The sequence below is a fragment of the Ambystoma mexicanum genome, chromosome 1p (genome assembly GCF_040938575.1).
Source record: "Ambystoma mexicanum isolate Mex_15411 chromosome 1p, UKY_AmexF1_1, whole genome shotgun sequence".
NCBI classification, from domain to species: domain Eukaryota; kingdom Metazoa; phylum Chordata; class Amphibia; order Caudata; family Ambystomatidae; genus Ambystoma; species Ambystoma mexicanum.
The window spans coordinates 1,373,816,845-1,373,840,432 of record NC_090921.1 but is presented as its reverse complement, the minus strand read 5'-3'; the positions used below and the strand labels follow the sequence as shown (position 1 = coordinate 1,373,840,432).

General features: G+C 45.7%; 1 protein-coding gene across 1 annotated transcript in view; it reads left to right on the top strand.

The window, feature by feature from the left end:
• Positions 1-23,588, top strand: part of LONP2 (lon peptidase 2, peroxisomal) — a 1,695,025-nt gene that overhangs the window by 1,365,368 nt on the left and 306,069 nt on the right. Inside the window, exon 12 of the mRNA XM_069607050.1 lies at positions 11,058-11,200. Coding sequence (XP_069463151.1) covers positions 11,058-11,200 — 143 coding nt within the window. The remainder of the gene's footprint in view (positions 1-11,057; positions 11,201-23,588) is intronic.

The following is a 23,588-nucleotide window of genomic DNA, read 5'->3' as shown; positions in this document are numbered from 1 at the left end:
CCAGAGAGCCTCCGGAGCAAAGCAGGCTCTTTTTTCAAGTGGCAAGTGCGACAGCGGAACAGGAGTAGCAGTTTGCAGGGTTTGTGAGGAGCCACTGAAGCAGAACACCTGCAAGCAGCGAGGGGATTGGACGTGTACTTCTTACCCGCTGAGTTCACCAGATTACAGTGACCCCGGAGCGCTTCGAGACTGCTTGCGTGCTCAATGCAGGCATCTAAACAGTAGCAAATACTTGTGTAGGAGTAAAAGGAATACTAGAAGTCATTTTGAATACCGAACTATCAGAAAGCAGCAAAAGTTGCATTTGTTAAAACTAAATGACTATCTTTGAGCGTGTGAGTTTGTGGAGAACCCAGCAACCCGATGGAGCCATATTACATACAACCATTGCCCAAGCCAAGAGAAGCCCAAAATAACGCAAGTCAAATCCAACAGACCTTGCTAAAGGCTGAAAGGGGATTAATGAAAGGTCCCATGGTTTTGAAGCTTATTACTCATACTTTCAGAAGCCAATAGCAATAGCTGGTGTAACCACACATTGCCAAGGAAGAAGCAGAATAAGACCCTACCTTTGTCAATATTTGGTTACTTGGGCAGTGGGGAAACAAGAGTGACAAAAAGGAGGAGCATAATTTGCGGGTAAGTATCAAAGAGCTCCAATGTGAATCTTGTTTTCCCTAAAGTGTTGCTAGAAGTTAAATGCTGCAAAACACTGAACATTGTGAAGCTGTTATGAAGCCAATTGATAAGTTGATTTTCACCACTGAAGCACTTGCTATTTGTGAGACGCTGTTCGTGCAGGGGAGTATTCCCGGATGGCAAACCTTTGAAATAGTAGGCCTGGCTTTGGAGCAAATCAGGTGTGATTGAGGTAGTAGGCCTGGTATGGAAGTAAACCAGGTAGAAGTTGATGAAGCCATAAAGTGGTCATGGAAAAGACAATTTGTTGTTTATGGTGCTGAAGGAAAAATGGTATAACTGCTGTGGAGGAGTTATTTTTCTTCAGAAATACTCAGTTGTGGCAAATTATCCTGACAAAGACAATTATTGTTGCTGTTGTCGAACTAAGAAAACATTCTTTAGGTGAAGAAGATAAATCTGACACTGGCTCTTGCTCAAGGAAGAGAAAGAACCTTCTATTTTCTTTGTTTAATCCCTAGAGTGTTGGAACTTTATGTTGTCAATCACAAAGAACTGTGCTGGAACTTTGGTACAAACCAGGATTTCCTTATTTCTTTTGGGACTGTGGCGCAGAATCCTGCTTGTATCTGGGAAATAGGAATTCCCCCATATTAGAAGGAGAGACCATTGTCATATTGCATTGTTATATTAATTTGCTTGTTGCCTTTGAACTGCCATACATTACCTTATTGATATATTGTATGTTTAAGTGTGAGGGACATAAATCCTTTGTTAAAGTGTTTCCTTTAGTTTATTTTAGGAAGGGAAATCCTCGTCAAGGTAGGGATAGTGAGGCGTTTATCCAACCTTTTAATTTACTAAAATGGCAGATTTCGAAATACCTTCCCAAAGTTGTCCGCCTCACATTTCTGACTCCTCGTAGCAAATTTTCTGTGTATGCATTCTGACTGTCGTCACACATGTCTTACATCCACAGTACTTGCATGTGGGATCATTTAGTATTCGCATTGTTTTGTTACACCATGCACCAAGCTCACAGCCAGCAGTTAACGCTTATAGGGTCTTTGCCATGGTACCTGTTTGGGGCCTGTGCATTGCTCTTGTGCATGTGCCCTAATGGTTGTTTAGTTGTACCTCAGCAGGTTTCCGTTGTCTGTGTCCATTTCGTGATAGCGTTATCTACCAGAGTTACATGGTCTCACTACTGCCAGTGTTACTGTACTTTGGCGCAGTGTTTCGCTTTGTGGTTCAATGAGTATGGATGTATGATGTTGCATTATGGTACCTGTAGCCATGTCTGTGTGATTCAAGTCTGCAAGTACAATGTGCATTTTCAATGTGATACAACATTGTCCATCATGTCCTAGTCATGTGGTTTGTAGGCTGTCATTAGTGCGGTGAGAGGGCAGGTCCTGCATGTACTGCGCCTTGACAGGTAATACATTTTTCTGTTATGCACCCCCTCTTCACATTGCTGTGCTGTTCCGTAATGCTGCACAATGGAATTGTCATGGCAATAGTACTCACCCACTATCCATGTTTGTTGACCTCTGATCCTCTCCATTCATGTAGGTAATGTACTGTTGTGCATGACCATGGCATCGTGAGTGGAAGCAGGCACAGCAGTGTGTGATGTAGAAGCCAGGATTGCAGGCGACCTGGGCAATGAGAGATTGAAAATGCTTCCTGTTGTGGTATATCTGTTCATGTGCCTGGAGGGGTACCAACACTACATGGGTGCAGTCCAGGGCAGCAATGACATTTGGCATGTGGGCAACTGCATAAAACCATGTCTTCATGGCATTCTCCTGTGGTGGGCAGAGAGATATATTGGGACACATGGCGGAAGGAATATCTGTACAAGCACCCCTGAAAATGTGGGTTGTGCAATGCTGTGCAGCATGTCCACGAGGTGCTGAAAGGTGCCAGTTCCCAGGAATTGCAAAACAGGCACTAGCTTCAGTAGTGGTGGCACAACTTTCCTGATGTTCATCATGCTCTGCAAGATCTTCTTGGAATAAGGTAAGCAACTCACCTATGGACTCCCTGTTGAGCCGGCACAGGGTGACCATCTGGTTGTCAGTGAGGGTCCATGGTGAGGGCCTGACCCGGAGTATGGGTGCTAGTCTCACATGGCATTTCCTTGTCATCCTCTCTTCTCCCTGTGCCGGTGTTCCTGGATGTGTAAGTCACTGTGCAGCATTAGCAGCTGCATGTCCCAGGTCGCAATGGCTAGTGGCAGCATGGTGTTTGAAAGTGTTTTTGGGGAAGGCGGGTGCCTTATGTAGTCCTCTTGAGTGGATTGGGTGAACCTGTGGCTTCATTTGCGGCACCTGTCTACATTTACCTCCGCTTGGAAGGTGGAGGTAACTGCGATGTGTTTTCGGCTGCATCACTGCCTGTTTACGGTGGTATTACCGCCATATCCTAACATGTGACAATGTAACGCTCACCTGGTATCCACGGGGACGTCACTCAGCCTATTCTGACCTCTTACGACCTCGAACCCTTCCCTGGAGTCTACTCGACTGGAGACTGGGCCTGAAACACAGGATTGGTAGAGTTTAACTCCCTATTGTCTCTGTGTACTTGAACCCCTTCTTCCCCGGGGTCCAACCCTTCCCTTTGATCCACAGCTCACCTTGTTTTCTTGGAAATTGTGCTCTCCGTCCTGCTTTCAGTTCAGGGGCGCATTGATGGATGCGGGCTCGTTGCTGCCTAGTTACTTCACTGGCAAGAGTCCGACAGGTAAGTATAATGAGTCTTTTGAACAGTTTTCTAACTTCGTTCCTTTCCTTCCTTAGATGATGGCCGGCATCCGGGGATGGCAACGTGCTGCTGAGATGAGTAGCGCTGAAGGTGAGTGAGAGCGCGATGCAACCCTTTCATATTTGTATTGAACTGAGTTCTTTTTCTGTGTCTTTTAGGTGCCGCAACGTTTTCAGCATGGATGCCGGTTATGAAGAAGAAATGCGGTGAGTAAGCGCGGTATGCAGCGCCTCTAGATGTTTCCACGCTAACCTGGAGTGTCTTTTCCCTCTTGCAGATGGATGAGAAGTTCCATAGACAGAGTTCCCCCAGAGCGGCTGGGATTCAGGTAAGCGTTTGAAGCTTGCACAGTCTTTACAAATAAGCGAAGATTTGCTGAATGCTTACTAATGCCTTTTTCTGTTCTTTTCCCTTTTCCTTAGGAAGCGGCGTGCCGGGATGGGAATGACACCGCCGAAGATGCCCGCAGAACAGAAGAATCGATGAATGATGGGCAGAAGCGCCGCAAGGTAAGGCTGTTCCTAACGGTGTTCTTGCAGGAGCTGAGCGCAGAAGAAAGATGCAGGCCTACCGGAGACCGATCCGAACACGGTGAGTGTCACGCTGCAGATGCAGAAAACACAAAGCATGTTTTTCAGCCTGGGCGTGGCTTAAATAGTCTCTGCGTATCCCAGGTGTCTCTGGGCTGAACCACACCCAAAAGACTAGACTCCACATGCAGTTCTGGGAACCAAAATATCTGGGGGCATCCATCTCAATGCACTACAAGTCCAATCCCCAATGTTATTTTATGGGAGTGAGTGAGTCTGGTGCCACAAGCGCCAAGTCTGACTCCAAGTGGGTCTTTGGAGGGATGGAGAGGCCCTTGAGGGCCATGTAGGTGATCGTGGCCTGGCTCCAGCCTGACATCTTGGAGGGCTGGGGACATGAGGGGCAGGAATCATGACAGACAACAGTAATACAGCTTTTGTGCTATTGGCTGCAATACTATTGATGGTACTCCTGACGACTGTGATAAAGTCAGCGGAATTACCATTGACTCATAATTTGGTGGAACAGTAATTGTGGTGGTAATTCCGTTACTGCCACTATTATCATATACCGCCCAACTCGTAATGACCCCCGAGTGTAGGAACAACACAGGTTTTTCAGCTTCATACATGACTGGATAAAGGGAGGTCATCTTGAAGGGATTCATGGACAGGTATGTGTATTTTGGGAAAGAAGATTGTGTTAAAGTAAAATGACATGTAACAGAATTCAAATGGTGACTTTCAGACTCATTAGGTGATTTGGAAGTACACCATGATTTAGAACAACATTGAGACTCGATGATGCTTTATGGCTCAAAGATTTACATCACAAGGTAACTAATTGGTAACACAGAGATCACATATATTAAGCTGATATCACTAGAAATTGAATAATTGGGGATTTTCTTGATTATTACAGTTCAAAGAAGTACATCATTTACATTAAGAGTCATGAGATAGAATAAATAATCTTGGTTGGTGAGTTCATTTCATTTCGAGAATTATGTTTGGAGTTTAAGAACTAGGTTATTTTGGTGAAGCATTAAGAGAGTCTTTTGATATATTTTCACAACAGACAATAACTTGAAGTTGATAGAAATGAGTTACTGATGAAGAAATCTTTCATATCGAAGCGCATAGACAATGACAAAATATTGATTTTCATCAACAGCAAGAAGGCTTATGCAAAAGTTATTGACAGCATTTCAAGGAATGTTTGAAACCTACATAAGAGCGTATTTTCAAGTTGTGTTTATTTGTATCGTGAGGATCCGAACATTTCTTTGGTGGATAAAACAATTTGTTTGGGAATTGTGATGAATCTGGTGTGATCATACCAAAAACCCCAACATGGGACTCTTCTCTTCTAGCCAGGGAAAGGCAGCCCCTACCAGATCCTGACGCTGTGGGAGGTATTATGTAGGAGGATTACATGGGAAGGGACTCATGCCAGTCGGAGTGGGATCCTCTCTAGATGATTTCCCTAATGACCCTCAAGCCTTAATGGCTTATTGTGAGATTGACAATTTTGATTTAAAGCCAAACAAGAACATTATGGACTTCAAGTCCCATAACGCTCTTAGTACTGAGACTGGGAAGAGGGACTCAGAGTTAAAGAATGGGTATGATCAGTCTAATGGTTTTAATGTAAAACACCTGAGTGGGACCTTTAAAAACTTGAAGGCCCTTCAGGAGCTAGAGAGGCAGCAGCGGGAGAAGCAGCAGCAGGAAGAAGCAGAAGCTGATGGCATTGTAGCGGCAGCCGAACATCGTGTAGTAGATGCGGCAGAGTTCGGGACAATGTGGCCGTGCAGAGGACGCGCAGCAGGAAGCGATACTGAAGCGAGCCACACTGTGTGGGAGAGATGCTACAGTGTATGATAAACATCAGGAAAGCTGTGTGTGCCACCACTGCTGAAGCTAGTGCCTGTTTTGCAATTCCTGAGAACTGGCACTATCAGCACTCTGTGGCCATGCTGCACGCCATTGCACATCCCACATTCTTGAGGGGTCTTGTACAGGTACTCCTTCCGCCATGTGTCCCAGTATATCTCCCTGCCCACCACAGGAGAATGCCATGAATACATGGTTTATGCAGTTGCCTAAATGCCAAATGTCATTGCTGCCCTGGACTGCACCTATGTGGCATTGGTGCCCCCCCCCCAGGCACATGAACAGGTGTATCGCAACAGCAAGCATTTTCACTCCCCCAATGGCCAGGAAACCTGCAATCCTGACCTCTACATCACACACTGCTCCGGTGATACATTCACACTGGAGAGTGTGAAGAGCTGCAAGAGCTCCATAGAAGGTCAGCACAAGGCAGCAGACAGAGAGGAGCTGTCAGAAGTAGAAGAGGTCCCGGAGAGAGAAGGGGCAACACCGGCTAGTCAGAAGGAGAGGGCAAGGCACATGATATAAGTCCTTTATAATGCGCCTGTAAACATGTGTTTCAAGGCGCAACAAGACAAGGGAGAGTACGGAGGGAAGTCAAGACACCGATCTTACTAGGCCTTGTGTCATTCAGATTGTGTAAGTGTGTTGGCCTGAAACGTGAGTTGGCCTGAAACGGTTGACCATGGGGCGCTCCGAAGGAGATGGCTAGGTGATATGAATTATTTTGAATACCGAACAATTGAATTAAGGCAAACTGGGCACAACTCTCCTAATGTGGGATTCCAAATAGGGGAACATTGTAACTCGAATAGCCAGAACCAAGGAAGATTGATAATCAGGCGAACTGGGCGGAATGAAGCCAAGAGGTTGTACCATCAGAAAACAAGACTGCAGGAGCAAAGCTCTCTTTGTATGATAGACCAAGGGGGAGAGAACTGTACCCTGTATTGGCAAAAGACAAGTACAATAACAAATATCCTTTTGTGGAATATAAATTGTGAAAAGATGTAAACCCTTTTGATCAAGGGAAGCAGGTGTTTGTTCAAATCTCCTCATTTATGTTTCTTGTGTGCAGAGTTTGAAACAAGCCTTACTACAAAGTACAACATTGTACTAGTAGGAGTTTTATCCTGGCAGGCGAGTAAACCAGGAAAGGGAACAATTGTAGTTAGTCCTGGCAAGCAAATGGACCAGGAAGAAGTGATTCTAAGTACTGTAATTGTGGTAAAAGATTGTGATTGAAAAGAAATGTTGACTCCATCACTTTGTTTCGATAAACTGCTGCATTTCAGAAAGTGATTGTTGAAACCATCCTGACTAAAGTGTTTCTTTTGAAGAAGAAGAGGTGCTTAGAAGGGATTGGCCTGTTGAGAAAAGAATACTTATTTTTGATGTAAGAATGTATGTTTGGAGGAGAATATTTTTGTTATCTCAAGCAGGAGGCATTTGGAAGGAAAATAATTTTGTTTTTCCAAACAGGAAGTTGTGAACGTGTTAACAATTTCTTTGATTTGTGACCAAACCTTTGGAAGAGAGACAATCACTTTGCCAAGTGAAAGGAGACATTGAATGGAAACGACTTTGCATGATACATCGAATGGAACTTTAATACTATGCAGAACTTTCTTCTGAATATTCCTAAATTGAAGGATTACTGGTTATACATTTTGAGTTCAACATTGAATGTTCTTTTGTGGGATTTGTGAAAGCCAACCAAATCTTGTATTATTTTGTTGTATATATAGGTGTGAGAGCCAGACACTTTTTGGACACTAGGTCATTTTTCTTTAGTCTTAGTTTGTTAGGCAGGGACATCCTTGTTAGGTTAGGGAAAGATAAATGTTTGTTTCACCCCTTTTTATTTAAGAAAAATTGCCTCTTGTGAACAAACTATACATGTGTGTCCGTCTCACGTTTCTGATCCCCCACAGAATTCACAGAAAATGTTAATGAGTTAAATTATCTGAAAACAAATTTGAATGTATATTTTCAAGATAACTGAAATTTGTGAAAAGTTGCTGGCTAATATTGTGAAGTTTTAAATAATTTGATTATTAAAATATTGAGAAAATTAGAGAATGTATTAGGATTTTTCCCTAGGAGAGTGTGTTGTCTTTTCAACAGAGGATCTCTGAGGAAGTGTTGTTAGTTTGTTTAAGGAAAGTAGTTCAAGTTCCATAGACTCTGCACCCATAAATTGAGTACAGTTATTCATTAGATATACATCCACTCTGTTTGCTGTGTGGCTTTAAATTGACAGTATTACCATTATAGAAAAGCAGCAGCCATTTGCAAACCAGTCCTGGGCCCCCCACCAATGTGTAGTATATAAGGTTGGCCAGAGCAAAGCTAGTGGTTATGATTTATTTAAAACCTCTTATCCATTACTTTTTAGTTTGGGTGTAAAGCAGACTGTCATTTAAAAAAAAAAAACTATAGCCAGTGCCTAACGCACAGGCATGTGTCTATGGTTTCACTTCCTCTTATGTCATTTCCCATGACATCCCCAAGCCGAAAGGGGGCGCCATAATGTTCAGTCTCCCCCTCACTCTTAGTACATTTTAAAGTTAGCATTCGTGATCACATATTGTAGGCATTGTCGTACATAGCCAGGCACTCGCACAAACTGTCAGCTTTTGCAAAGTCGGTCTATGTGCTAGATATTTCAATAAGTTGGCCTTATGTTTGGGTCACATAGATTTGTGATTTATGTAGGGCTTCGTGTGGACCGACCACTTCTAAGCGCTGTAATAATCTGTGTTCTCACCCACTCAGGGTACTTGATTTATTTTCCTTGGAAAGATGAACTGCCTCGTCTGCCTGACCAGGGTTTCGAACCTGTGTCACATGGCATTGTCCCATTCTGAAAAATACACATTGCACTTCACCTATTCATCCAGTGTGCCACTATTTGCTAGATGTTAGCATTATCTGCCTAGGTACTCACATATTTAGGCAGCTGTTGCCATCATATTCAAAAATACTCATGCCATGTTCTAGATATGGTCCTCCTACTTTTAGGTACTCTCACTACAAGTCAGGTTTTGAAATTAAATCCCCATGGACTTGCATAATGTGTCAGATATTATAATTTGTCTAAGTACTTACATCAAATGGCAACTTGACTGCCTCACCTCATAGCCTACCTGGTGCATTAAATAACTTCAAGGCACTCTTTGGTGCCAATTATACAGCCTAACCTTACTTAAAATAAAGCTTGGAACTTCCCTTTTCCCCGCCACTTTCCCTCTTGTCAATACCCCTCTTTTATTCTTCCCTTGGATTATTTAGAACAGCCTCCAAGAAGTGTGTTCACTAGCGGAATAGAGCTATTGGCTCTTGCTACACTTTCCACTGAGAACAAAGTTTTTTATAAATATAGATTACACAACAGCAGTAAACAAGTATGGCAGTGAGATCTAGGAGAGTGCCCTTCACTAAGGTAATAATTAACATAAGCATGGGATAAGGAAAAGGACATTTCTTTTTGTAGTGGTGTCTATGTTTACATATACATACTAAATTTACTTAAAAGTCAGACGCTAACCTGAGATCAAGTGCATTGATTTAATGATGTTGGAGAGGGAGTGTGGTGTTTGCAGTATGGAGCAACATGGGGAGGTGGCATAGTCCTGTTTTTAGCCTATGGCAGAGTATTATCTAGAAATTGCCCAGCATCTACTGGCCTGAGTGGCCATCATTTTTACTAACCCAGTTGAGTGGCTGATTTATTTCTGCTAACTTCAGTGGTCATATTGAGTGGGAACCATCGTGAACTGAGTTCCTCCTCATTTATCTTTTAATATCAACAGTTCCACTACCTTTTATAGCCCATTTCACCATTCTGGACCATTTATTTTAGCAATGAAAACATACCTATTTATTTTTATCAACCTATAACAGTTACAGCTAAAATGAAATCTGGTTTTCTATACATTCACAAAGCCAGGATTATTTACGAGTTAAGGAATAAATCTGACCTCAAACCCCATTGTCCCTTATTGTTGCAAAACATGTCAAGTTGTCATCTCAAGTTACATACTTAGACGTTATAGTTGATCAAGGTTCAGGTAATTCAAAAGAGATGCTATATTAATGCTATGTGGCTTAGTGGAATGTGTCCCTTCATGCCCTTTGGAGTATGCAGTTCTAGAAGGGCCCATAGTGACTAGTCACTTGCACCAATGTAACTTATTAGCATACTCTAGGTGACTCAAAACTGAATGTTTTCCGACTGTAGCAAAAGTGATCACGCCCAAGCTGTTCGCAGGTACCTGCTGCAGCTTTTAGTAGAGTAGAGAATGTGTGTTAACATTTTCTGCATCATATTCAAATGCGTACAGGTGGCTGCTCCTGCCCATTTATAAATGTGTGTCACGTGACCTTTCCCAGGATGGAGCCTTTGGCTTAGGGAGGATCGCAGATACTTCTCTAGGACTCGGTCAGACCAGAGAAGATAAGACTTTCAGTCTTGGAATACAGGCTTTGTAATAAACAACCCAATTATGTCCATGATAGCACAAGCGTTTCTCGTTTCAGGCCCTTGTTGAAGCATCATCTGTTCAGGTAGGTGTTAAGTATGGTTCCAGCGAAGTTCATATTAGCAAGTAGAGACGAATGATTTCACAAAGGCGACATATTAATGTTCCCACTGACTGACCGACTGACAGAAAAAAATGAAAAACTGGATAGAGATCCTTCCTTATTTTGCCCTTTCCACAATCATTGCTATCAGCAACCCCTTGAAATGTGTGATGCACCATGCTCCCGTTCACTCAAACCCAGTCGGGACTCAGTGCCACAACTTTTTGGTGCACTTTTACCAGTGGGTAACATATTATACAAATTTCATAACCTATTTCAAACTTGGATGTCATACCATCACATTGTCATCCGAAATCTTGGCAATCCCTATCCACCCACAAAGCCTCTAATGAAATACCGTAATTTGAGCTTTAAATAAAGTTATCCAAACTGAACGCCTGTTCTAAATTACCTATGTATTTTGTAGCTTTGCTCTTTGCCGTTGTATCAGAGAAATACATTGCGTGATAAGAAGAAAAATCCAGCAAGAGTAGACCTAAAAGAATGCAATGATTGTACCCAATTGATGTCCTTATTGCCATTATCAATAGTGAAGCTCATTGCAATGAATATAATGTGTGACATCTTCTGAAAATACAGTTGTAAATCATGGAATCATTTTTCATACATTAGAATGCAGGGAGCACATTCCAGAAGATTCAAAAGCAGAATCTATCAGCGACACTGCAGACCTGGCACTGCCACCTGAAATGCCAATACTAATTGATCACCATGCCTTGAAAGATATCCTGGGGCCCCCCATGTATGAAAAGGAGGTACGTACGTCTGATAATGCTGTTTTTTTTTGACATTTCAAGTGCATTTAGCTTGTAAAACGTGATTGGATCTTTAAGGTTTACCTTCGATCAACTTAAGAAGTTTTTTTGCATCGAGCACAACTCGAGAAACAAATGTGTGCATTAGTGTGGTTTGAATAGGCATTCTGTTATAAACCTAACCCTGGAAGCTGGTTACAAAAAATTGTCTTATTATGTGCCGGTAACTTTCATTGCATCTAGCCGTTTCTTCCTGCTCAAAGCCTTTGCTTTTTTGAAAACAATATGCCTTCCCCCAATCCTTTGTGTTAAGAACATCTATTTGCTTTGTCCTATCCCCTTTAGAGTATAAGGTGACTGACCTACCCACTGTCATCTTATATTATACCAGGAGTTGAGGTGACCAATTTCTCCTTGGAAGGGAAAGGTAGGTGTCAGGACTGTGAAGAGCAAGAAAAGGACTGGTGAAAAAAAAGTTAAGCAATCTCAGTTATATGTCTCTTCCTCATCCCAGTCCTTACTTTCATAAAGTTATGTAAGAGATGAAGAGTAAGATTGGGAAACAGTTTTCAGTTTTGGTCTGAATTTTTTAAATTTTATTTATAAAATAATAATGAGGTTGGGGAAATCCTATCTGTCCCTAAATCTATAAGTGGTTTCCATGCCTCTACAAAACTAATGAACGCCTGTGTCAGGATGCTTAACAAAAGAGCATCCTCCGTCCTGTGTCCAAAACCCTAAGCTTTTGGAAATGTAGTGCACTTTATTGTGAAAGCATGGAAGAGGGGTCTGTGAGTCGCCACCGTATGTAGAGGGAGGAATATTTTCTAATAATCGCTTGAAACCTCAAAATGTAATGAAGGGGCTGTTGGGAATCTGAAGAAAGGTCTGTCCATGATAAGTAAGGCTGATACATGTCTACTCAGGGACCCCGGAAAGCCAAGATAGAAGCCCAATAGGCTCTGATGGTAGATTAAGCCAATCCCAATCCAAACACCCTCTTTGGAGAAACTTGCAAATTCTGGAGAACCGGAAATCAGTGGCAAGAGAGAGTACTTGACTCGCTATGCACATGGGACTTAATGTCACAACCGCAGGTTCCTGGCGTTTATGGAAGGGGTGGAAATATGGCGGCCGTCCGACTGTGCCGCCACGTTGTGCTCCCAAGCGCTGTTAGCGGTCTAGTCCTTTCCATCATGGCCGCTGCCGAGTGTACTTCCCTGTTTACGCTCGGCGGCTCGGCGCGTTGCAACTTCTGAATCCTCTTCGTTGCTAGCGCTCCAGAGTTCTCTCGCTTAGCGGTGTTCCGCTCCTGTCCTATTTTCCTCTGCTTACCTCTCTCTTTCCGTTGTCTTCTCTTCTCTCTCTTGCCTGCGCCCCGTTATTTCACTTGGGCGCTTGGATTGCTCGCATCCCTTCTATTCTCCTGCCTTGCCTCTTTTGAGTTCTCTCTCTGGCTCCTCCCCCTTTTATTCCATTTAGTGCCGTTCTCTCAACTCGCCTTTGCTGAGCCCTACCCGCCGGATTTTCCGGTCTCCCATATTCCAGCTGGTCTTGGATTATCCTCTCGTTCCGCTGCATCGGATATCTACACTCTGAAGGGGTTTTTGTGCCGTAAGGCTTTTCCCCTTGCCTCACTTGTCTGTCGCGGGGGGGAGTCACCACTGATTCGTTCCCAAAGGGTCGCGGTGGCTTCCTCCCGAGGCCGACCCTATCTACACAAGGAGAGGAGGACTTTCACTCGTCGATCCCGCGGAAAGAAGTTGGACTTCTCATCTTCATCAGGTGAGGAGGAAGGGGAATTTGAAGACTCTCAGGGTTCGAGTGGGGTGGACAACATAACGGAAAACCCTGTCGATACGCCCACAGTGTCAGGCATTGTTGATAGCTTGCAACGCCAAAATACTGACATGGCAACTCCCCAGCAACTTCAAGAATTGGTTGCGGCGGTACAAAACTTAAACCTGGAAGTTCAAGCCCTTAAGACGGCAAATACCGCTCTCCAACAGAGAGTTACCGCCAGAGAACAGCAAGTCGCAGATTTACCGCCTTTGCCTCTGGTGTCAGGCAAATTCGACGAATCAGAGAAAAAAGTCAAAGAATTCTTGGAAGCTTGTAATATCCATTTCGCTTTCAGACAGAACACCTTTTCCTCCAATCACGCTAAAGTGGGGTTTATGATCACACACCTGACTGGTAAAGCCCTAGCGTGGGCTACCCCATTGGTGTCCCAGTCCGACCCAGTGTTACAGAACTTTGTAGCATTCAAGGATCTTCTCAAGCAGACATTTCTTCGCACTGAAAGCGCTCACCTGGCTAGTGAAGACCTGTTGGATGTACGTCAGGGTGGTTCTGACCTACTCACTTACATATCCTCCTTCAAAAGACTAGCTGCAGAAGCTGGCTGGCAAGAAGAGGCTCAATACACCATCTTCAGGAGGGGTTTGCGCGAAGAGCTGAAGGACAAGCTCGCTAGGATCCCTCGCCCCGATCCTTTCTCAGATCTCATAAAGGCTGTTGTACGGATAGATTTTCGGTTGACTGAACGGAGGAATGAAAAGAGAAAGACCCGTAACTCCAGCTCTTACCCCGAGACTCACCCATCGACCTCCTCACCTGCCGCTCGTCCATCCACCTGGGAAGAACCTATGCAAATAGGAGCAACCAGAGCGCCCTTGACAGCGGAAGAGAAGAAGAGGAGAAGAGAGGGCAGCCTTTGTCTATACTGTGGCTCCTCCACACACCTCTTGAGAGACTGCCCAGATGTACCCCCCAGAAGTCCGGGAAATGAACGCCCTCGGTAGTTGGCAGGACGGACTACCGAGGGGATTTTCCCAGTTCCTATGTCACTCTTTCAGTTACTTCTGCCCAACCCTCGGAAGACCAACGTCTCATGGTGGTATCCGTCCAGCTTCAGTTCAGAGGAAAGGAAATGGAGACTCTGGCCCTGCTGGATTGTGGAGCAGCTGGGAACTTCCTGGACACCCTATGGGCCAACAAGGTAGGCCTTCGCAGGATAGCCAAGAAGGAAGACCAGAAGGTAGAGGGAGTAGATGGTACCCCTCTGTGCTCCGGCCTCATTACCCACACCACAGAGGAGGTACGGGTATCCATTCAACAACATACTGAAGTACTGAGCTTCGATATCATTCGCGCAGCTCATTTCCCAGTCATTTTGGGGATTGGTTGGCTCCGACAACACAACCCTACCATAGATTGGTCGGCAAATCTTCTAAGATTTCATTCTGCTTACTGCCAGGAGAAGTGTCTTCCAGGACCCTTGTTCGAAAGCGTCAAGACGGGGTGTGCCCCTGAGAGGAGCACGATCCATTGTATCCCAAGCTGTCTTCAGGAGTACGCCACAGTGTTCCAAGACCAACAACCCATGGAACTTCCTCCTCATCGACCTGAGGGCTGTAGGATAGACTTAGTCCCTCAGGCTCTGGTTCCGTTTTGTAGGATGATCCCCTTTCCTTGTCGGAAAAGGAAGTCCTTAGACGCTACTTAGATGACAATTTAGCCAACAGACTTATCCGACCTTCCAGATCACCAGCAGGAGCATCTCTATTCTTCATTCCCAAGAGGGACTCCAAGGACCTAAGACCTTGTATCGATTACCGAGGGCTTAACCAACTTACCATCAAGGACCGGTACCCTATGCCTATAATCTCGGAGATCCTGGAGACCGTCCAAGGCTCAGTAGTTTTCTCCAAACTCGACCTACGTAATGCTTACCATTTGCTCCGCATCAGGACTGGTGACGAATGGAAGACGGCTTTCCGCACTCCCTATGGGCTGTTCGAATATCAGGTTATGCCGTTCGGACTGGTCAACGCTCCCTCAATCTTTCAAAGGTTTATGGACCGTATATTTTCTGATCTCTTTGGCCAAAACACTGTTGTCTACTTAGACGATATTCTGGTTTACTCCCGTCAGCCGAAGAGCATACTCGTCATGTGAAGGAAGTATTACACAGGCTGCAGCGACATCATTTATTGGTCAAGCCGGAAAAGTGTGCTTTCGCCAAATCCTCCGTCTCCTATCTGGGGTTTATTTTGTCCAGCGAGGGGATCGCCATGGATCCCAAGAAAGTCAAAGCTATTCTAGGCTGGCCCTCCCCTTCGTCGGTAAAGGAGATTCAAAGATTTTTGGGACTGGCCAACTTTTACCGGAAGTTTATTCCTGAATTTTCCAGACTCACTCTGCCTATCACCTCCTTACTAAAGAAAGCCTCCAGGCCCTTTCAATGGTCCAGGGAACCCGAGGAGAGTTTCATCTGCCTGAAAAGAAGGTTCTGTTCTGCCCCTATTCTGAGACAGCCGGACCAACTGCTTCCCTTTATTCTTGAGACCGACGCCTCCACGGGTGCGGTTGGCGCCGTTCTCCTACAATCAAATCAGGGCCAAGAACATCCCATCGCCTATTTCTCCAAGACTCTGAACCCTAGTCAGCTAAACTACTCCGTCATAGAAAAGGAGCTCTTAGCTATGAAACTGGCTTGTCTAGAATGGAGGCATCTTCTCCAAGGAAGCTTACACCCGTTCCTGATACGTACTGATCACAAGAACCTACAGATCCTATGTCAACAAGAGTGTTTTAACACCAGACAAGCCCGATGGGCGCATTTCTTTGCACAGTTCCATTTTCTCATAACATACATACCTGGTACCCAAAACCAGGTTGCTGACGCCTTATCTCGCAGAGATGAGACCTCTCTGGGATACGAGAAAGAGCTCATGTTTCCCCATATCAAGATCATTTTCGCTGTATCGTCTTTCTTGGAAGAAGTGAGGGAAAGATCTCTTTGCCCAGAAGAAACGCTCTTGCAAGTGCGGAGGACTCCGGTGGATCAGAGGGACGGTCTGTACTTCACTCGAGGGAGGCTCATCCTACCTTCACAGGACCTCAGAATACAAGCTCTCCAGTGGTGTCACGACTCGAAGGTGGCCGGGCATAGAGGCTTACGAGGGACTTTGGAATTACTGCAGAGATCCTTTTACTGGCCCGGTATGCGAGCCGATACTCCGGCATACATCCAGACCTGTCTGACCTGTATGCAAAATAAACATTCCACTCGAAGTCCCCTTGGCCTGCTTCAACAAGACTCGATTCCCTCATGTCCCTGGAAGCACATATCTACTGATTTCATCGTAGATCTACCGGTTTCCCGGGGCTGTACCTGTATCATGGTAACTGTGGACTCCTTCTCGAAGTTGGCTCATTTTTCCCCCTTACCCAGGATACCTTCGGCCTCCCTTATGGCAGAAGTCTTCATGAAAGATGTCTTCAGGTTGCATGGTCTCCCCAAAAAGATTGTGTCTGACCGTGGGAGCCAATACACCTCAAAATTCTGGACTGCCTTGTGCAGACTGCTGGGTATCGAAAGGGCTCTGTCCTCTGGGTTCCACCCACAGACCAACGGGAAGACGGAAAGGCTAAACGGGACCCTTGAGCAGTATTTGAGGTGTTTCATTAACCAACAACAGGATAACTGGGTTTCCCTCTTACCAACAGCTGAGTTCGCTTATAACAATTCTGTACACAGCGCACTTGGGATCAGCCCTTTCTTTTGTACGTATGGGTACCATCCTAAATCTATAGTACCCACCTTCTGGACTGAGACACCCATACCATCCTTAGAAACCTCTCTGTCTAGATTAAAGGAAGCCCATAACACCGCCAACCAAAGTCTTCTAGAGGCCAACGCCTGTAACAAACTACAAGCTGATAAACACCGGAGACCTGTACCGGATTGGAACAGAGGATCCAAGGTCATGTTATCCACCAAGTTTTTGCCTTCTAAGCTATCTCCCTGATTTATTGGTCCCTTGAAGTCCTATCCAGGATCAATCCAGTAGCTTATCGCCTCAGACTGCCTAAGAATCTTAGTCGCATTCATCCGACCTTTCATACCTCTCAATTACGTCCCTTCGTATCAGGGAACAGAAAACAGAATACCCCCAGACTCCACACTTTGCCTGTTCCCACCTCTGAGGAATACGAGGTCTCCCACATCCGGGATTCTCGTTACCACAGAGGTCGCCTTGAATATCTGATTCATTGGAAAGGCTATCCTTCATCTGAGGATACCTCGGAACCTCGGACCCATGTACATGCTCCCCGTTTGTTACGTCAGTTTCACAGATTACATCCCAGCAAGCCGGGGGGGAACCCGACTTCGAGGGGGGCATACTGTCACAACCGCAGGTTCCTGGCGTTTATGGAAGAGGTGGAAATATGGCGGCCGTCCGACTGTGCCGCCACGTTGTGCTCCCAAGCGCTGTTAGCGGTCTAGTCCTTTCCATCATGGCCGCTGCCGAGTGTACTTCCCTGTTTACGCTCGGCGGCTCGGCGCGTTGCAACTTCTGAATCCTCTTCGTTGCTAGCGCTCCAGAGTTCTCTCGCTTAGCGGTGTTCCGCTCCTGTCCTATTTTCCTCTGCTTACCTCTCTCTTTCCGTTGTCTTCTCTTCTCTCTCTTGCCTGCGCCCAGTTATTTCACTTGGGCGCTTGGATTGCTTGCATCCCTTCACTTCTCCTGCCTTGCCTCTTTTGAGTTCTCTCTCTGGCTCCCCCCTTTGATTCCATTTAGTGCCGTTCTCTCAACTCGCCTTTGCTGAGCCCTACCCGCCGGATTTTCCGGTCTCCCATATTCCAGCTGGTCTTGGATTATCCTCTCGTTCCGCTGCATCGGATATCTACACTCCGAAGGGGTTTTTGTGCCGTAAGGCTTTTCCCCTTGCCTCACTTGTCTGTCGCGGGGGGAGTCACCACCGATTCGTTCCCAAAGGGTCGCGGTGGCTTCCTCCCGAGGCCGACCCTATCTACACAAGGAGAGGAGAACTTTCACTCGTCGATCCCGCGGAAAGAAGTTGGACTTCTCATCTTCATCAGGTGAGGAGGAAGGGGAATTTGAAGACTCTCAGGGTTCGAGTGGGGTGGACAACATAACGGAAAACCCTGTCGATACGCCCACAGCGTCAGGCATTGTTGATACTTAACAGGTTGGAGATTAGATACCCCCAGTACCGAAGTCTGAATGGGCCAACTCTGTGAAGAATTCTGTGAAGGATATACACGATTGGAGGTGAAGACAGAGGATGGAAAAGGTGTCGTCCCCATCAGGTTTATCTTCTAGGGGGACTCAACCAGAGCTGATCGGTTTCGGAGCTGGCTGCTATGAAAAACATATTCTGTCTCCAGGCTACTGAAGGGGTATGTGCTGGTTGGAAAATCTCCTTCTGTCTAGTAGATCCAGAGTTAGGCCCCAATGCTCACTCTCCTAATGCACCTTGTACACACAAGCCTATGTTTGCTCTTCCAAAGAGTTCTGCTCACTTGAAGATAAAGGGGCAGGCCACAGATTTCAAGAACGAATGTTGCATAGTTCCTGGTGATGATAGGCCTCCCTGCTGAAATGGCTTTGCCAAACAGAGTGAATCCCTTCAACAGCTTTTACAGATTCACCCTCCACTTTATGGGGCATCAGATCATGGATTCTGCAGACCTCTTGAAGATCTACGAGCTTTTGATCCCATGCTGTGGAGGTGAGACAGTAGAGAGCTTCAGGAGAAATCCTATTTCAAGTTGCTGCAGACTGTAGGCACACCATTCTCTGCAACTGGAGGAAGGACCCCCTGAATCAACCAGCCCATGAAGAGTCTTGAGCAATATCGGTGCCTTTCCAACCCGAAGAGGGAAGTTGTAATCTACACCTGTTGGCGGCCAGTGGCAATGGACATGATTTGATCAGGACATTTTGGTGAGTCGCCATGAGGTCTTGGGAAGTGAGCCAGCTTCCAGTTCAGATGAAGGGATGATTCCTTACAAGGTCTATTTAGGGCCTTCATGTTTAGCACTATTAAATAAGTTGGTGCATGGTGTCCAGGAGCATAGTGCAGTTGGGTGTAACCTCCATCCTGGAAGGTAGTTCCTGGAACTCATCCCGAAAGGAAGCGTAATACTCATAAAAGGCATCCAGTGAGACCATGTGAGGTTCCATGGCTCCAGCTGCTGCCACTCGGGACTCCCCTTCCAACTGGGGCACCATCAACCACCATTGGGGGGGGGTCAGAGATTGGTGTGGAGCTGAATTGTTCCACACCAGTGAAGTATGGTTCTGCTCCAGAAAACCTGAAGTCAGGGCAATGAATTGTGATGAATAAATCTTCTTTATTTGGTTGCAACCTCCATATGTTAGTAACCTAAAGGCAGTCTTCCACTGACAGGATATGCATGAAAGTGCTAACTATCATGAAGGTGTCCCTATCACTACCCTACCAGACTGCCCCAGCTGAAGTGGAGGACCAAGATACCCCTGCAAAGTTAGCAAGTCAGGTGGATAATGGATGACTCTCCACATACATCACTGAGGAGGCACGGGGTGGGTTCTTCCCAGAGAAGGTGCCAGCAAGATCCTGATTTCCGCCTCCCTTGCTATCTTAAGGGCATAAGTAATGGAGGCTTTAAAATCTCTATCAATGGCATCAGGACGGGTCCAGTAATTGATCAGGCCGAGGGCCTGGAATTCCTTCTTCAGAAACACAAACCGGGGCAGGGACATGTCTCCTTTCTGTGAGAGCACATCATCTACTGCTTGTCTGTACTTGACTAGGTGCTTGCTGGTCCAAAAACTAGCCCAATAAAATAGTGGTTTGGCCCTGCATGCTTTCTCAATCAGCCGAAGATCTAACTCGAGGGCGACGGGCAGGTTTGGCTTTCCATGACACTGGCTTCAGAGTGATTTAGGTAGGATGAGGGGGACATGGAAGAGAAAGCAAAGGGGTAAGCACCCCATTCATGACCTCTGTTCTTGCCCTCACCATGCTACACACATTTCTGCAAAGCTTTCCATGTGGATCTGGAAATATACCTAAGAAGACATATGTGCATATTTCATGATGTTTAGGACCCCATTGTTAACTTCTTAACTCGTAATGCGCCACAGTGTATCAGTTCTATAAACGCTGCATGTGCAGGAGCAGGCATCTATAACATCCTCAATTGTGATGCAGTCTTGTGGTGATATCACTGCTCTGGTGTCTGGGACCCACATAACCGTTCCTAAGTGACTTATTGTGCATAGGTCCGCTATAGGTGTGGAGCTTAACAATTATGTGCTTACCTTGTGGCACCCGGAACCACTCCCTATACCTGTAGGAGCACCAGAGTAGGCTGCTGCAGTAGGGCTGGCTAGGTTCTCATCACTTTGATGAGCACCCTGGCTCCTTCACCCAACATCAGCAGGACTTCACACCTGTGCCGCATGGGTTCCCCCGGATCCCAGCCACACTCTTGTTCTGGAGGCGTGCCCATTTACCAGTGGTCTTCCCTGCTTTCCCCTCTCATATGTGACCTGAGCTCAGCAGAGACGCGGGAGGCGTTTCCTCACAGTGCTGCAAGTATCCTGAGGATCAGAAGAGAAGCCCAGCAGGCTTCTCAATCGAAGAACTATCCAGAGTATAGCAAAAAGAACGGGAGGATTTTGAGTAGGACAGCCCAGTTATGCTCAAAGGGGTAGGATGCCACACAATAAAATAGGATTTTTAGAAGAAAGACTGTAGGGAGGCAGACTACCTTCATGAAAGTAAGGACTTGGACAAGGAAGAGATGATGTGGAGATAATGTAATCCCCAGCTAGGTTATTCACTGGGAAAAGATACCTGCTGAATTGTCAACAATCAACAAGTGTGTTGATTTAATGAATAGGTCATTCACGCCACCCAAAACAGTCTGCTCAATTGTAGGACTATCAAACTTGGGGGTCTGAGCTCCTGTAACAGAGCTGCCTCAGAAACACACTAATTCCAGTTGGGTAGCACTAGGTCTACACAGTGACCAATGGGGAGTATACATTCAGTAATTTGATCCCAATTGTCTCATCCTTCAGAGATAATGAGTACCATAGACTTTGCGAAGAGTGACTCCTGATAGTTATTGTACCTGCCGTCAATATCAGTCAGTGAAGGAAGTACCTGCATTTATTTTTAAAGTATTTTATTGGCATTTAACTTTTGCAAACATTTACACAACAATCTTTGAAGGTTTCATTCTTATAGAGGGAGGGGAATGCGGAATATCTAAAGAAAGGGGAGAGGAAAACAAATGTAATACACCAAACAATAAATAAACTAACTAAACACTTGTCTTCTTGCCATTTTAAGTGCGCCGGGGGTTCAGCTCCGGTTGATTTAGTCTTTTGATCATATGAGTTCGTCGACTGTTGGGTTGGCGGAGAGGTGCCAAGTCTAATAGTTCTGCGGGTGCTTTTGTTAGGTATTAGCTTCAAGTCTGGTTCAATAACATTTCGGTGGACAGGGAATAGTTCAGGGGGGTTTGTCATCCGACTGGTGAAGCACGTCTCGTATTAGTGCTTTCCAGTCTTCAAATGTTGGGCTCACCTCTCCTCCTGCTCTGTCTACTCCATCTCCCCACACCCTTGTTTCGGCCCCTGACCAGTGCTCTAGCTCTCTGTACCATCTCTCGAAGTGTGGGCCCCTCGGGGACTTCCATGTCATTGCAATGGCTCTCTTAGCTAGCACGCACACCATGTCCTTAAGTTTCACTATGTGTCGTAATTTGTCTATTTTTGGGCACGGGCCAAGTAGGCATTCCTTTGGGGAACACTTGTATCGTGTCACTCCTGTCCCCCTGCAGGTCTGTTCTATTCTGGACCAGAAAGTCTGGATCTACCGGCATCCCCAAAACATATGCATCATCCCCGCTCCCTCTAATTTACATCAAGGACATAGTGGGTTGCTAGTTTTGTTGATTTTGGCTATTCTCTCTGGTGTCATGTATGTTCTGTATAATACTTGCAGTTGGATTAGCCTGAATAGGGCATTTCTCGACACATCTCTGGGGTATGTTAGGATTCTTTCCCATTCCTTTTCAGTGATTTCCTCCCCCAGGTCCATCTCCCACCTTGCCTTCAGGGTCTCGCTTTTGGGGTTGGGTCTATCCGACCGTTGGACGTAGAGCCTAGATATTGGTTTCCAGCCATCCCCTAGGTTGAATAGCAGTGTGATTAGGGGGTCTAACTCTGGTTCTTCTGGCCATTCTTGCCATTGTGTCTTGGCGCTTTCTCAGACTTTTCTGTACCATAGAAAATGGCTGGTGGGCAGGCCCTTATTAGTCACCATGGTTTCGAATTCCCTGAAGGTTCCATCTTCGTACGTGTCTCCCCAGGTGTAAATGCCGTACCTCTCTCTCACTGTCTCATTTGGGCTAGGTCTGTTTTGCCTTTGCATACTCCTGCGGCTATTTGCATGTCTGTAGAGTAGGGGTGTGCCCCTCTTTTGTGCCTCTGGGTTCTGGCCCAGACCTTCTTGCCAAGCTCTACTAGCATCGGAGTCTCTCCCAGGCAATCTGTCAGGACCCATAACGTCTCCTTCAAGTTCGCTGGGGCTACATGTTGTCTGAGTATCCTGGTTTTAGGGGTACCTTCATCGGCCATTCATTTAGTCACATGGCTTAGTTGTGCAGCCAGGGAGTATTTGCCTAGGTCTGGAAGCTGGATTCTGCCTGCTGTGTATGGTAGAGTCAGTATGTTTAGGGATATTTTGTGTCTAGTGTTATTCCACAGTAGCTCTCTCAGTAGTTTCTCCAGAACTCGGAAAAAGGGGAGGGGGATAAGGTAGTGTATGTGTTGGAAGTACTATAGGAATATTGGTAGTACTATCATTTTAACCACTGCGGCTCTGCCCATCGCTGATAATGGCAGTTTCAACCAGAATTTCATTGATTTTCTGAGCCTGTATACCGCTACTTGCGTGTTGACACCATGTGTTTGTTCTGGTGTATGCCAGATGTTGACTCCTAGATACCTAAAGGTGTGGGGCTTCCATTGGATTCCCACCGTTGGGAGATCAGTTTTGGTTCGTGTGGCCAGGTCGGCAAGAGGAAATATGCTACATTTCTCCTTATTAAAGGATATCGCTGACACCCGGGCGAAGTTCTCTAAGACCTCTAAGATTGTTGGTAAGTTAAGGTGGGGGTCTCTCAGGTATAATAGGACATCGCCTGCATATAGTGAGATGATATGATGTTCACCCCCTATTCTAATGCCCACATCAAAGAATTACTTTCTCATGAATATAGCCAGAGGTTCCAGTCCCAGGATGTATAGCATAGGTGATAGTGGGCAGCCCTGCCTGGTGCCCCTTTGGATAGCCCATAATCCCGACACCGTCCTCCGAGTCTTGACTCTGGCCACTGGTGACTAATACAGTATCTTTATCCATCTAATGAAGGAAGCCCCCAACCCAAACTGTCCCAGGACCTCCCACAACCACTCACAGTATATGGAGTCACATGCCTTTGTGGCATCCAAGGAGACCACTGCATATGATTTGCGTCAGTCTCTAGTTTGTGCCACTATATGTTGTAGTC